Source organism: Epinephelus lanceolatus, chromosome 10, assembly GCF_041903045.1.
Source record: "Epinephelus lanceolatus isolate andai-2023 chromosome 10, ASM4190304v1, whole genome shotgun sequence".
NCBI classification, from domain to species: Eukaryota; Metazoa; Chordata; class Actinopteri; order Perciformes; family Serranidae; genus Epinephelus; species Epinephelus lanceolatus.
Window position 1 is genome coordinate 18,120,306 of NC_135743.1, and position 15,699 is coordinate 18,136,004.

The following is a 15,699-nucleotide window of genomic DNA, read 5'->3' on the forward strand; positions in this document are numbered from 1 at the left end:
AAGCGGCTCTGGAACTCAGCAACATTCAGCCCGAGCAGCTTGAGTGAAGTTAGCTCAGCAAACAGACTCTCTAAGAGTCTAAATCATGCTGGGAAAATTAGCACCTGTCACGCAATTACAACAGCAGAACAATCCTTTCCGGGATTGTTACTAATCAAAACTATTTTTGGAGCAGCGTGTCAGCACTGACCATTCAGTGAACTGAGAGGATCAGATCTTGGGATGAAGACAGAAAAGACACTGTTGAAGAGTTTGAACAATGCCAAGCTCCTCGGATCACAGGTGAGCAGCTGCTCTTTCAACAGGATTTGGGGAATCAGATTGACTTCTGTGCCAACCTGTTTGAGCCTGTCTATGCAGAATCACTTCAGCTGTGTTTTGATGTAAAATGGGAAAAACCTTGCAAGAGAATGGCATTATTAGCATACAATACAATGTGAGCTCAAAATCCTGCGTGTGTGCAGATTTGTGCTGTTCCTCATAGCCTCAGTGTACTTATCAAAGATTTAGGCTATAGGATTTTGTTGCATAAGTCAGTGGTGTTAACATGAAATAATTCCCACTAAATCCAGCATGTGCTTTGTTTTTATGCATATTTTTTTTTGCATACAATATAACATTCACAGCCAATTAGTGGTATTACTGATTTGGCACAATGTATGAATTACTTAAAACCAAAGCTTTGATTGAGTTGTTGGGCTGATGTTGTCTTTTAATGCTACAGTTGGTACCTTTTGTGAAAATACTTTTAGTCATTGTTAGAGCCATTTCTAGCAAGTCCTAGTTTCCTATTATTTTTAGGTCACACAAATGTGTCACCTGATCTGGCATCTTGGGAACCTTTTATTAAAGGCAGGTGTGCTGAAGTGAGTGCAGAACCTGGAGGACACCACGGGGGTACAGTCTTTAACCACCATGTGTTTGGCCAATCTTAGTTTTTATTGTTTGCTGAAGTCGCTTAATACCCCATTGATTTGAACTTTGTTTTTCTAAAGACCTCTTTATTTGGGGATTTTTGTTTTCATTATTTTTTTCTTTGAAAGCGACAGTCAAGACAATCAGTCCATAGCGTCCTAAGCTATTTTATTTTATAAAAGTTACCAAATTTTCAAACTTGAGCATCCTAAACTTTTTGAATATATCCAAATTCACCCTCTTGCCACACAGTTTCAGACAGCCTTAAGCCCGAGCTAACGTCTTAAGAAGTTTATCACATAGATTACATAGGACATAAACTATTGCTACACTAAAAACATAATACAAAATTTTGTTCCAATTAAGCTGCCCACACGTATTTCAAAGGCTGTGTTTAATATCCTTGAACATTGTTCTTATGCTCAAAGGTTTCCTAGCAGCACTAGAAGAAAATCTGGCTAAGGTGGCAGCTTTCGCCTTTAATTAGTTAGTAAAAAACAAGCAGTGTTTGCCTACCCCGAGGCCCTCAATGAAATCTGCCTTCATTATAATATTGGTTACAATGATAATTTGCCATAAAGCTGCCTTTAAAAAAACATGTGATTGCCAAGGCCATGCTCTAATGAGGAGCTGTAATAAGTTCTGATCTCATCACAGGGGTTAAAAGTGGATTATGCAGAGAGCTTTGAACTATGCTTTTAAAACAGTTAAAGCAGTCACACTGTTAGGGCTGAGAGGAAAACCATCATCCAAATTAACTCTGGGGTTATCTGACTTTTTAATGTGGAATCGCTTCAAAGGCAAAGTGAGGACATTTGCAATAAGAAAAATGTAAAGTGCAAGTGTTGGTGAGTCACTGCTAATGTGTTTAAAAGGCTGGCTTCAAATGGAACTGGGGGCAAAGGCACACACAGATGGATTAAGTTTGTCTGCAGAGACAAATGTGCGCGCAGCTACACACCTCGCGTGCCGTTGAAGAAGAGGGTCTGCCGGCGGGGATTCTGGATAACCACGATTGATCCATCGTAGTTCTGCAGGCGGCAGGAGATCTGAGCCGTACCTCCCTCCAAGACTGTCACATTCTCCGCCTGCACCGCCTGACAACGGGCTGTGGGAGAGAAAGATGGACGTTAATGTAGTGACACAGAGGGTGGACGACAGAGAGGAAGAAAGAGAGGGTGAGGAGAGGAGAGGGACAAATAGGAGGAACAGATGGGGAGGAAAAAAAGATGTTCAATCTGCACTGCATTTGAGACAGAACTTTTCAAAATAAGGTAGTTAAAGCATCCTTCATTTACTCGCTATTCATCATATGGACACAAGGAGAGGGGGAGGAAAAGAGGGGAGGAGACAGAGTGATGGAGATAAAGAGATTGAAAGCGAGAGAAAAGACACTGAAGGACTCAACAAGTAAAACACGGTCTTTATGAACAATGTGTTCTCATGATTATAATAGGGATGATTATAATTACTGTTATTCATCTTGATACGTGCACAAGCGTAGACACGCAAACAGGCCTACTGCCGCTGGCTAGTCTAACAGAATGCATCAACACACACATTTGAATACATAATGCCTTATTAAATCTCTAAGTGGCTGTCGGTCTTGAATTTAGACACACACCAGCTCACACACACATGAATGGACACACACATGGGCCGACACACAAGGTGATGGCAGGTTGGACTGCGGCCCTGCCACCACCTGTGTGTATATTAATAGTTTATACTGCGTGTCATGGTATGAATCTGTGATCGCCTTGGTGTGAAAGCTGGCCAGAGAGCAGAGCGGTGGGACCATGGTGGCAGCCTCCGATGCACTTCACACATTCTTAGTGCCATTTCTCATCCAGGTGCTAGCTAAACCAATTGATTACACTCCATTATCCTGATGTAATGGTTCTTATTACAGGTATTTGGAAAGTGCTGGGAGGGGATCACTCACCATTTACATCCATACACACAGACACCTGTATGAACATTCTTATGAGTGCAGCTGTTCTCATGCACATACACCTATGAAAGGTAATGCACCACAATTCATATATTACCTGCATGATGTAGCAAGTCATGTATAACCCCAGGAAGGCTGCTTTTATGTGAGTGATGACGGGAGTAAAGAAGCCAGTAGTATGAAGACTTAAAGTCTGCTTAGGGAGGCAGGTTGGGGTGGTGGATCGGTCAAATAACACATGCGTTCACCCAGGAGACACTCAGTGTGTTTGTAACCATGTGAAACCCCTTGGCGGATTATGAGAAAGTGGCCCCCTGGACACAGATATGCAAAAGGCCCCACAACCTCTCCTACACAGGAGCAAGACACACAGACTTTGTGCTGGTTTTGCTGCTTTTTTGTTGTTTTGTGTCTGTCTGAGGGAAGTTTGTGTCTTTTTTGGTTGTTTTGTGTCCTTTCGTAGTCATTTTGTGTCTTTTTGTAGTCGTTTGGTGGCTCTTTGTAGTCATTTTGTGTCCCTCTCTAGCCATTTTGTGTCTTTGTAGTCATTCTGTGTCGTTTTTGTAGTCATTTTGTGTTTCTTTGTCGTCATTTTGTGTTTACTTGTAGTCATTATGTGTCTCTTTGAAGTCATTTTGTGCTGTTTTGTAGTCATTTTGTTTCTTTTTGTAGTCATTTTGTGTTTACTTGTAGTCATTTTGTGTCTCTTTGAAGTCATTTTGTGTTTATTTGTAGTCATTTTGTTTCTTTTTGTAGTCATTTTGTGTTTACTTGTAATCATTTTGTGTCCCTCTCTAGCCATTTTGTGTTTATTTGTAGTCATTTTGTTTCTTGTTGTAGTCATTTTGTGTTTACTTGTAGTCATTTTGTGTTTCTTTGTCATCATTTTGTGTTTATTTGTAGTCATTTTGTTTCTTTTTGTAGTCATTTTGTGTTTACTTGTAGTCATTTTGTGTCCCTCTCTAGCCATTTTGTGTCTTTGTAGTCATTCTGTGTCGTTTTTGTAGTCATTTTGTGTTTCTTTGTCGTCATTTTGTGTTTACTTGTAGTCATTTTGTGTCTCTTTGAAGTCATTTTGTGTTGTTTTGTAGTCATTTTGTGTCCCTCTCTAGCCAATTTGTGTCTTTGTAGTCATTCTGTGTCTCTTTGTAGTCATTTTGTTTCTTTTTGTAGTCATTTTGTGTTTACTTGTAGTCATTTTGTGTTTCTTTGTCATCATTTTGTGTTTATTTGTAGTCATTTTGTTTCTTTTTGTAGTCATTTTGTGTTTACTTGTAGTCATTTTGTGTCCCTCTCTAGCCATTTTGTGTCTTTGTAGTCATTCTGTGTCGTTTTTGTAGTCATTTTGTGTTTCTTTGTCGTCATTTTGTGTTTACTTGTAGTCATTTTGTGTCTCTTTGAAGTCATTTTGTGTTGTTTTGTAGTCATTTTGTGTCCCTCTCTAGCCAATTTGTGTCTTTGTAGTCATTCTGTGTCTCTTTGTAGTCATTTTGTTTCTTTTTGTAGTCATTTTGTGTTTACTTGTAGTCATTTTGTGTCCCTCTCTAGCCATTTTGTGTCTTTGTACTCATTTTGTGTCTCTTTGTAGTCATTTTGTTTCTTTTTGTAGTCATTTTGTGTCCCTCTCTAGCCATTTTGTGTTTATTTGTTGTTATTTTGTCTCTTTGAAGTCATTTCGTGTCTCTTTGTGGTTTTTTTTCTTTTTTTTTTCAGTTTTTGTAGTTACTTTGTGTCTCTTTTCAGTTCCTTTGTATCCCTTTTTGGTCTTCTTGTGTCTCTTCCTGGTCTGTGATTTGAGTGACATTTTGCAAATGAAGGCCAGGGGGTGCCTGACACTTTCGGCCCCTGGGGCCCGTTCAGTATTCCATCCACGGTGAAACCAAGTGAACTTTGAGTTAATTTGATGTACGTCATCACCATGTTTCTTTTCTTAAGCCTGACCTACGTACATTCATGTGAAGTACGTAACGTCATTTGTCGGGTGCTAATTCGTTAGATATCATGCATGACCGTTGACGTAGGTTATTATATGAAACATTGTATGAGGATGAGTTGGCATATGCACGTGTTCCAGCAGGCACATACTCACAAATGAGAAAGCACACACGCTGAACTATGCATATATGCGGGCTGATGCAAGTACTCAGAGAAACTTTCAAACATTATTTTTCAAACAAACTTGTCTGGCCCCTAAAACCAATATTTTTAGGCAAGGGGGCTGAGAAACAGCAGGGAGTCTCTTTGATGTTGCTGACAACCAAAGAGTCAGTAATGAGTAGGTTGATTATGCTCTGATTGGAGCACCCTCCGTGTTTGTGGGTCAGGCTGTTGACACGTCTCGGCTGAGTCACACCTCCCGCTGAGCACAATGGACACCGGGCTATGCCATATGAATTCAAATGATTTATGCACAATTAGCCATAAGGCTTCAGCCAGCAGCGGAATGTGATTGCCTTGAAGAGAGTACCAGCTTGCTGGGCTCCCTAAACTAGTATTTACCAATTTGCATCCCCATTTGCATTCCCTCTCTCCCTGGCAAAGTGTTGGCCGTGGGGAGGATTTAGAGGAAGAACGACATCAATATCGAAGCATGATGATGAAGCAGGCAATAAGAAGTGCCGATAAAGACGACGCGACTATATATATTTCACTGCTGGGTCTAGCAGTGTCTCTGAGCTCTGTAAAACACCTTCAGAAGGCAGGAAATGTTGTGAGACAAACAGATGGTGGCTGCCATAGCAGGAGTTGCTGACTTGACTGCTTTGGGCCAAAATGAATGTCTATATCTGCAACTGAGTGTGTCTTGAGTTTCAGTGTGTGTGCGTCTGTGCATGCACAATAGGTGAGCATGTGCATCGGGTGTGCATATGCATTGGCTGGCATATTGCAATTAAGCTGCTTTGACATCATCTGATCCCGCCAAGTTCATCCAAATTTAATTCTCCCCTCGATTTTAATCTCTTTTAATGAAATACTCAAAGCCTACATATTCATCACATCAGGGGAAACAGAGAGACACAGTGGATATTGAACTAAAGACGAAAAGAAACCAAGAGGGGATAAAGACAAAGGGGACTCTAATACTCTATGGAACGGAGAAAAAAAATCTTGACAATTACCACTAATTGTAGTCATTATTGCTCCCATTCTCTGCATCAATATTGTGATTCATATCGGCGGCCATCAGGACCTGCCACCGCCATCCCAATTATTTTTCTAATGGCTGTTATTACTCATCACCGTGGCAACCGGGCAAGGCCGCCATTGTTTTAAACAGTGTTAATTGTAATAGTGCTGCTGTGCATCCTGACAAAGTCAGTGAAGCGCCTGTGTGTGATTAGTGACCCATCAGAACCGATGGAGAAAGAGGAAGAGGAAGAGTGACTCCAGACAAAGGAAGTGGCCAAAAGTTTGTTTCTGGGGAGAGGCCAGAAAAACTAATTAGCTGTCCATTTGCACACCCACTTCTCGTGACAGCTGTCACCCCTTCAAAGGAAATTAGCTGCAGTGGCATCGCAGTAGAGCGCAAAGAAAAGTGTCAAAGAGAAGTGAAAATAAAAAAAATCGACGCTGTTGCAAGCGGGATGGCTGGCATCCGTCGCCTGCTGAGAGATGCCACCCAGAAACACCTGCTGGCTGCTGCTGGATGATCAGTCTGGGCAAAGAGAACAGAGGGATGGAGAGACGGTGGGGGAGTGAGGACTCTAACCAGGAAATGATAGCAGGGAGTTAGGAAGCGATGGCTTGGGTATAATAATGCAGCTGGCAGGGGCTGGACGGAATATACGAGAGATGACGCATATTCTCCCACTCCTGCTCATAACGCAGCTGGGTACAGCACTTTAGTTTGACTGTAGGTTTTATAGGCTGCCATTCACATCAAGGCCATGCGCCTGTGCTTCTGATCAGCAGCATAACTATAGTGCAGAGAGGGAATGAGAGGGAGGGGGAGGGAATCAACCTCTGTGACAGAGGTATTAATCTGGCCCCCATTAAAATCTGCGCCCATAATAAAATACTCCACAAGCGTCGAATCATATTAAGAGAGAATGCTGAGAGCAATCGATACCATGGTAGTGCACTGACTGCTATGATCAACGGATAAATAAAACAGGAGGGGGAACAACAACAATCACTTCTTTCTCCAACCAAGCGGGGGCAGTATTTCATAGCAGTGAATTGGTGCTCCTCATCATCCGAAATGCCTCTGCCCCTGCTGTCACTGGGAAAAAAAAGGAGCCTTTATTTACAACAGCAATAGAGATCCGAGAAGGGCCATCATTTCAAAATACATAAACAAATAAATAAATAATAGGCGTGCAAATTCATAAGACAAGGCTGTTTGGGGGCCCCTCCTAATGGTCCCGCAATGGGGTTGAGTTATAAGCCGAGGGAGGCAGGGGATAGAGGGACAGAGGGAGGGGATGAAGGGAGGTGTGGAGAGTTAAAAGAGGGGGATTTGGGAGGCAGCCAGGTGGACTGCTGGCTCACCCTTGGTCACGGTAAATTCTAGAAACTGCCTCACTGGTGCAGGGTTAGCGGGCTGAATTACCGCCTTGCTGCGTCTCTCTCCCTCCATTTCACTCTGCCCTTATTTCTCTCCCTCTCTCTCTCTCTCTCTCTCTGTGTCTCTGAGAGTGAAGAGAGGAAAAGACAGAACAAAAAAGGACAAGCCACATAAGAGATGAGCTGTCTCCATTTGCCCCAAACAAGCCCCCATGTATCCTTGAAGTAGTGCAGTCACTGTCTCCCTATTCATTATCTCTCATTATCTTTCAATTGGACGGGGGCCAAGAGCTTGTGTTTTCTTTGCATGCTGGCCACGGATTTACAAGGGAATCGATGCAGGAGAGTACAATGCACAACCCCGCATGCTATTACTGCTTTAATTAAAACAATAACAGCGGCTCATAGTTTCCACTCTTATGGGGTCGTCCGTTGGCATCTTCTCCATCTCTTCCCATCTGGATGTACATTTTTCCTGTTATCCCCCGAGCCTGCGAGGCGAGCCGGTTTCCACAGTATGTATGCAAATGAAGTTTGCGATGTTTATGTGTGTGTGTGGGTGTGTGTGTGTGTGTGTGTGTGTGTATGTGTGTATGCACACTTGCTCCAGGTTAATCACAGAGTTTTGCGGTGTACTGACTTTATAAAATAGCTGACTTTGAGGTTCTTCTCCTCCATACCTCCCTCTGCAGGCCCGCAACTCTCCCCCCCGTCCCCTCTTCCCCCATCTCTCTCCTCTTCCCAGTCTAAAATTATCACTCCATCTCTCTGAGAGAGCCAGAACTCTGCCAATCAAATCCAGAGCAAGGGGAAAAAAAAAATGCTCCCTCTATAAATAATACATAATCCTTTACAAATCTCGCTCTCGTCTCTCTCATTACCTTCGTTCTGTCGCTTTCTCCTGTCCTCCTTTTTTTTCCTTCTTATTTTTTTTAGAGTAAAACACCCCCATCCCCACACCCCTGCCTCCACTTAGTCCACAACTCATAATTCTCTCCTCCCGCTGCATCTGTGTCTAATCTCATTCTCACCATCTTCTTTTTCCTTTTATTTAAACCCACAGTCTCTCCATCCCTCTCCCCCCTCTACCTCCTGCCTGATCTAATCCTTGATTCCTCCTCCCTCCATCAGTCCCTTCTCCTTTCTTCTTGTCCTCTTCCTCCTTCTCTACTGCCTTATCTTTCATTGCATCGCTCATCATGCATCTTCCTCATCAGCACCGTCCTAAAGATGATCTCTTCCTCTCCCCAGGCCTCAGGAGGATTCTCACAACTCTTTCTTTCTCTCCCCCGTTAGCTGCTGTCTCTTTGCTCTGTCTCTTCGCTCTTGACCCTCCTTCCTTTTCTGTCTCTTTGCCCCCCCCCAACCGCAATAGTTTCCTTTCAAGCTGCAATAGGCTTTCATTCCCCTTGCAATCTCTCTTTCTCTTTTTCTGACTCAGTGGGAATCTTTTCCTGCCTCTCTGCTGGTTCTCCCTCCACACTCTCCTTCGCTAAATGTGATTTGTTCTGCAGCTCAAGTCTGCAGCATAATCACGCTGTTTTTATAGTGTGCCGGGAGAGCGGAAGAGAGGGAGCAGGGGAAAGATGGGGGGGAAAAAAAGTGAGAGGAGTGAATGGGACAAGAGGACAAAACAAATTATTGAAGCGGGAGACTGAATATCTCCAGTTTCTTTCTTCCCCTTTTCAACTTCTTCTCCACTTTCTCTTCTGTTAATTGCCAGTTATAGCTCAGCCCTCTCCCCACTTTCCATCCCTTTCTTTCTGTCTTTCTAAATCCCTCCCTCTCTTTGGCAGGAGCTCCAGACCCTCTCTCCATCACCCACTGGTGTTCTGTGAACACCGCACTGCTAATCAGCAAAATCAGCGTAACACTGTCTCTGCTCACTCTTGACCTCTCATTAGAAACATTTACTTTCATTCATTTATATATTTCACATCCTGCCTTTAACGTTGCTCCCCAGTCACACCGCCTCCATCCTTAGCATTAAAATTTGTTGTCTTCTTCCTCTGTCTCATCACCTCTTCCTTTTACCTCCTCCCCTCCCCTCCCGTCTCTCGGATCTCTCGTTTTGACCTTCGCATCTTTATGTCTCTCCAGCCCTTTGGCGTATTTCAATCACCTCTTCCCTCATCCCCTCTTCTTCCCTCTCCCGCTGCATTGCATCTCCCTGAGCGCTCTCCTTTCCTCTTGTCCACCCATCCCATTACTTATTCTGCTCTCTTATTCACCTCCTCTTACCCTTCACAAACCACCGTCATCCTCCCTCTTTCCTTTCTCCCTCTCCTTCATGCCTCCCCTCTCCCTTTTTTCCTGACAGTTAAAGCTGGTTAGCTCTATCTACTGTGCAGCGTTTTATGGCCCGGGTCTGTCACAGCCTCAACAACCCTGCGACAATGGTCACCACACACACCCCAACAGCGGCTTAAAGGAAATTTACAGGGCTATTACGCGACGGCTACCACACTGGAGATTCACCACAGCCAAAAGAACTGGTCTTAACACCCCTTCAAAATCCAGCACATGGCTGCCTTTCCTTTTGGTGTGTATGTGAGGGAGAGAAAATGTACTAGCATGTGCGTGCGTTTTAAAGTGTGTGCTTGTGACGATTGTGTACGAGAGAGTTAATGTGTGTGCACATTCAAGGACCGACACAAAACTGCCCTACTGGCATGAATTACATAACAACGCTGGCTGCCAAGACACAAACTCATTCTTTCTCTGTATCCCTCGCTCCCCTATTGTCACCCCCACCCAGCATCCCCCTCAACATCCCACAAAACACAATGTCCTTCTGTTGATCTAATATGCAAGGAGAAAAAAACTGAATTGAGATTTTGGCTGACGCAGAGGAGAAGGTACTGTGCACAGCGGCACAACACTTGTTTACCAATGAGCAGCGGGGAAAGAACACCTTCCTGTAATAGATGCACAATAATAATAATGACAGGCGGTATTAATAGCACCTAGCAACTCTGCCACTGATCCCACTCCACTTCATGTAGCTACTGCTCTTTCTCATCTCTGCCTCGTGTTCAATCAATCTGACGACTCTTGGTTTCATATCTCGACCTCATGCAGCTCTTTTTAAAGCCCATAGTCTCTTGTTTTATCTCCGCACCCCGACCCTCCATCTCTGTCTTTCTTGCGCACACACAGGCTGTGTTGTTCTCTATCTCTGTCTCGCTATTTCTCTTTTTCTGCCTCTGCTGCTCCCTCGCATTCAAGTTTCTGTCTGGCCATCCTTCTTTCCTTGTGTCAGTCTGTCTCTCTTTCAATATTGGTCTCTTGCACTGCACTTCTCTGCCCCCCCAATTCTCCCTCTATTCGTCAACCTCTACATTTGGCTTGCTATATCTCTCCCACTCTGGGGTCCAACTTTCTTTTATTATGTTCTTCAGAGGAGAGCTGAGAGTGGCTTCAGCCACTCTTATATCTCTCTGTCTTTCTCTGTTTTCATTTGTGACTGTTCCCCTTTAAGTCTTTGTGTCCATCCGTCCAGTCTCTTTCTCTGCCTGGTCTCTCACTCCCCAGTACTGTCACCTCCTGGGCATATGCTCCTTGTCTTCCTATTCTCTCTATCCTGAATCTTAATTACCAATTCTAACTCAATTACGGGCATTTTGAACAATTCATCTGGAGCTCTCATTCCATCGCGAGCTGTTCCTCCCTTGGTCATGTACTGGGCACTGCACTGGATCACATTCTGTATCAATTTACACCAATTAGTAACACATACACAATTGTGTTCCCTTTCTCTACATGAAGGCATCGCATTACAACATTTAGAGATATATCTGCAGGGAGTTTAAATTAAAAGAACAAGGAGCTTGTGCTTACGCTAAATTGCCACATCCTGTCTGTAATATGAAATGAGCGTGCACATGTGAACATTATGTGCTTGTTTCCCTGACTTATTTGGTGTTTAATGACACCTGAGTTTCCCTCTGGAATCAATACTGCACGTCTCATTTAATCTGCGTATGTGTGCGTGTGTGTATGCACATGTGGGCGTTCATGCGTGCATGACTTACGAGTGATGCAGAGCAGGAGCAGGACCAGGCTGCGTAGGGCCAGAGAGAAGGGGGCAGGGAGGAGGCGGCAGAGGACAGAGCTCCGGACAGGCCTCATTGTGTATTGAGAAGCTGTGTGTGTGTGTGTGTGTGTGTGTGTGTGTATATGTGTGTGGAAGTGCACGTTTGATCAATGGCTCCTCTGTGACCCTGCCTGCACCACTACAGACAAACTAGTCCACACACACACACATGCACACACTCCGATTTGTTCTCGACTGCAATGCTGCGGACACGTGCACACGCTAGCTGCCCAGCTTTACTTCAGTGCAATCAGACAGAAGTTGTTGTTTGAGGACAACACTTAGAGAAAGGACTCTTATGTGCTACACTGCATCACAGCACATGCACAGAAAGTGCTTTAGCAGCGAAGTCACATAGAACTGAATTGTAGCCTGAGCTTGCACGAAATCCACAGCAGTTTGGCCAGAGCTCAGGGCGCTAACAGAGCTAGCGATTTAGACACTTTATCACAATGCACACAGAGATGAGCTTAGAGAAACAAAAAGCTCCACTGTTGACTTTAGCACCTTGTGCTGCTTAGGAAGAACTTATGACATGCATTGTCTTAAATCCATACAGTGCCGAGGCTTTGCCGCTACAAGGCAGTACAGGAGCTCAGGCCCATCTAACCAAAACGACAACAAAGCAAACACTGCTAGGCTAGCTATTTTCTACCACAGTGCCTCGAGCCTCCTGAGACCAAAGCCCAAGACTCTGAGATCAATAACGCAGAAAAACCAATACCAGAAGTGACCGAAACAGACCTGCAATACCGAGTTCTTTATCAGGGAAGGGTATCAGTAACAGCAGCTCTGCAATTAACCAAATGAGGAACAATCTAATTAGCTCATCACTGACTGTACACTGCAGTGTCAAATTGGCAGCTAAGCTAGTGGTGAGCACCAGGCGCCCAAACAATCAGCCACACAATTAACCACAACACACCGCCTGTCTCGTGTAGGTCAAACCACACGACTTGGAGGAACTGAAAATGTCAATAATATTATATTTCAGTGGGATAGAGGCTGAGAAACTGTCTTCCAAAGCAAGTCAAGTTTATCTCCACTGATGTTGACAGAATGCTAACTTTTGAAATAGAGCTACCTACATTATTGTGCCCTGGAGGACGGAGAAATCTGGGGCAACAATGTTCATTCTCGAGCACATTGTATTTTAATGAGTCAAACAGGGTTTTTTGCACTTCTTCACTCGACAAATCAGCAGGCAGAAGTCAATGTTCCTTTGAGCTATAACCAAACTGGCCAGGCCTCTGGAGAGATGGAGACACTATCACACTACAACTCATCTGGAGATAGCTAAGGTTAAATAAAATCCATTCAGCTGGAGTGCTGCTCTATAAAGACAGAGAGTGGAAGTGCTTGCCCCGTGTAGAATAACCAACCTGCAAGGGGTTGAGCAAACTGCAGTCAGACGCTTTAGTCTCAGATATTACACTTTTTGGTCTGCTATTTCACCCCAGAGACTTGCACATTACTCGCACAAGGTATCTGCTATTATTCGCTTGAACGCTAGAATTCTTTTGATATGCTATCATGTATACTCTGTAGCATAAACGGACAGTGATTTTACACGGTAATCTGAAACTCCTCAGAATAATCACAGGCTATCAGACGGTGTAATCGTGCAGCATCGACCTGCCCAACTCTTCCTTTCCAATATGCTCCACTGGGTGCACTCCAGACACACACTCACTCATACCCACTGATCTGATGCTGTGGTTCAGGTCCGGACAGAGTCCCACTGATTGTCAGGATCTAATGCATCATCGCTCTCTGGGAGTGTGTAGCTGTGTTTGTATGTGTAAGTACGTGTGTTTAATATGTGTGTGTTTGTAGTGCAGAGACAAAGCGTGATGAGCTGCACCACACACCTCACTGAGCACTATCTGATGGAATAAAGTGCTGGTGTCATCCTTAGATTACTACACACTGCCCTGCTCTCTCTCACTCTCCGTGCCACTGCAAACACAATGAGCTCTAACGGCAATGGCCCTGACACTTCTGGCAAAGCCGAAAGCGGATCATCGCCAATCTTCCCTACGGCGCTGACTTCTCTGGTCAACTGGCTGATGCTGAGAAAATTACTCTGTGTTGGTGTTCACCAACAACTCAGGCCTGGCAGGTCTGGGGACTGGCAGCAGACGGACTGCCAAAAAGAAAAAACTCTATTCACTTGTTCAAATTGATCTCCTCAAATTGTGTTTAGTTTATCCGTTCTGCCTTCTTTCTCTCTCTCCTCTTCCTTCAGTCCTCCAGTCAATCCGCAGCAGCTTGTTAGTTCCTACAAGTTTGTCCTCCTTTCGCTTCACTTCTTTCCTGTTGATCTATGAAAATTGCTATAATCCCAATGTGATATCGTTGTTGATCACGTCCATCTGTCTATCCGTTTTCTGTGTCCCACTTGTTTATATAACCCTGGCTACCCTCCCCTTGCAAAGAATGTGTGTGTGTCAGTGTGGGATCAGTGTCTGCATATTTTGCATCCTATTTTGTGAAGGTTAGAGATGAGTGTGTGTGGATGGACGCAGCGACAATGGTTCTCTTTCAGGTCAACACACAGTGGCGGCGTGTGTGTCTGAATGTGCTCGTCTGTCCAGTGTTGACTGAAGCAGAGTGTACATTTGGCTGTCTGTTTGGCCCTTTCACTATCTACTACCCATTAATTTATCCTTGCAGGCACACACAGAGGCATCATAGTGCCTCTTTATGTTAAATGGCCGTTTTTATGGCTGCAGGGATGCGCATGGCTGTGTGCTGACAAGGACTGTGTACATGTTTGTGTGTGGCGTTTGTAATTCAAAGCGGATGTGGATGAAGCAGAAATGAACGTGACTACAACTGTGTCAAGAGTTATGCTGATGCGAGGCGGGCTCAATAAAAGGCAGCAGCTCCATATTTTTATACTGATGAAACAGAAATCATTGCTAACAGCTAGTCCCACCTGTCAGTATGTTTTGCATCAACACATCGTGCATAATGCAATTCCTTTGTTCGTGCTCATTGCCACATGTGCTAACATCACTGCTACTGGCAATAAAAATGGCAATACAAAGCCAGTGGTGGAAGCTAACTACACTCGACTCTGTGTCTGTGACTTTCATTGTCCTGTAAAATGCGAAAGGCAACACAGCCTTGCTATTATAACAGCACCTCTTCTTGTTCTTAATCAACCGATCGTAAACTATCACTTCTAATCTGCCACACGCTGTATTTACAAACATCTTTACGCATTCAATTTGAAACATGCTGTTCCCTATTATCAAGTCAAATAAAGTCAAATTTATTTATCAAGTGCTTTCAACAAAATAGGGTCATCACAGAGTGCTTTATAGAGCAACAAAGGACATAATTACAGACAAAAAGAAGTAGGCATTGCAAACATTGCACTGCTGGCAAGTTTGTGTGTATAAATGTGTGTCAAAGTCCCTGTGTGGGCAACCCCCTGATGGGTGTATTTGTTTTTGTCGCAGTGTGTGCGGAAGGAAGGGAGGTAATGGCAAATTGTGTCCCCTGTCCCCCTTCCCCTTTTTTCCTCTCCCTCCCTCACTTTCTCTCTCTCTCTCTCGTCCAAATCAAATTTTTAATGGGCTTCATTGGTGCCACCGTGGAATAAGTGTTGCCAAAGCACTTAAGGGGCTTAAGTCAGCAGCGTGCTGAAAATATTAAGCACTCAAACAGCCTTACAAGGATCCCTGCCTGCTTAAGTATGCCGAGGAGGTCGTGCCAGCATTTAATACCAATGGCATTAAAGCGCTCCGACATGGGAGAGGAACAGAAATATAGATATGTACAGTATGTTCCAAAACTGGGAATAGATGAAGCGATAGAGGCTGGTGAGAAGAATGGAAAGAGGCGGTGGAGGCATGCGGCGGGAGACAAGGGAGAGTCAAAGGGATGGAGGGAGTAACAGAGCAAGTAGTGAGGTGAAGAAAAGAGTGCAGCTAAAGGACAAAGGAGAGGAGTGGAGAGTGAAAAGAAGTGGCGAGGCAGACTGAGAGATGGCAAGGGAGGAGAGGAGAAGAAATTTAGAAGAAGAAAAAAAACAAGCAGTGTAGAGGAGGAGAGATGCGAGGGAATCGGGCCAAGGTGTGGGAGGTAAGGGTTGATGGGATAGCTGTGAACCAGCAGCAGAGGGCTAATGCAGAGATTCTATCGGGAGGCTTATCCAAGATTAAATTTCTCTTTGTCCTTAAGGCGCTTCTTGGGTAAGCGGAAGTGTCGAATTTAT

General features: G+C 44.2%; 1 protein-coding gene across 7 annotated transcripts in view; it reads right to left on the bottom strand.

Moving 5' to 3' along the window:
• Positions 1-15,699, bottom strand: part of cadm4 (cell adhesion molecule 4) — a 211,066-nt gene that overhangs the window by 42,996 nt on the left and 152,371 nt on the right. For 3 of the 7 annotated variants that reach the window (XM_078171716.1, XM_033641309.2, XM_078171715.1), the window contains exon 2: positions 1,877-2,023. In XM_078171716.1, coding sequence (XP_078027842.1) covers positions 1,877-2,023 — 147 coding nt within the window. Of the gene's footprint in view, positions 1-1,876; positions 2,024-11,409; positions 11,635-15,699 lie in introns of those variants that run through there. The other 4 variants (XM_033641310.2, XM_078171717.1, XM_033641308.2 and 1 more) reach the window with 4 other exon arrangements.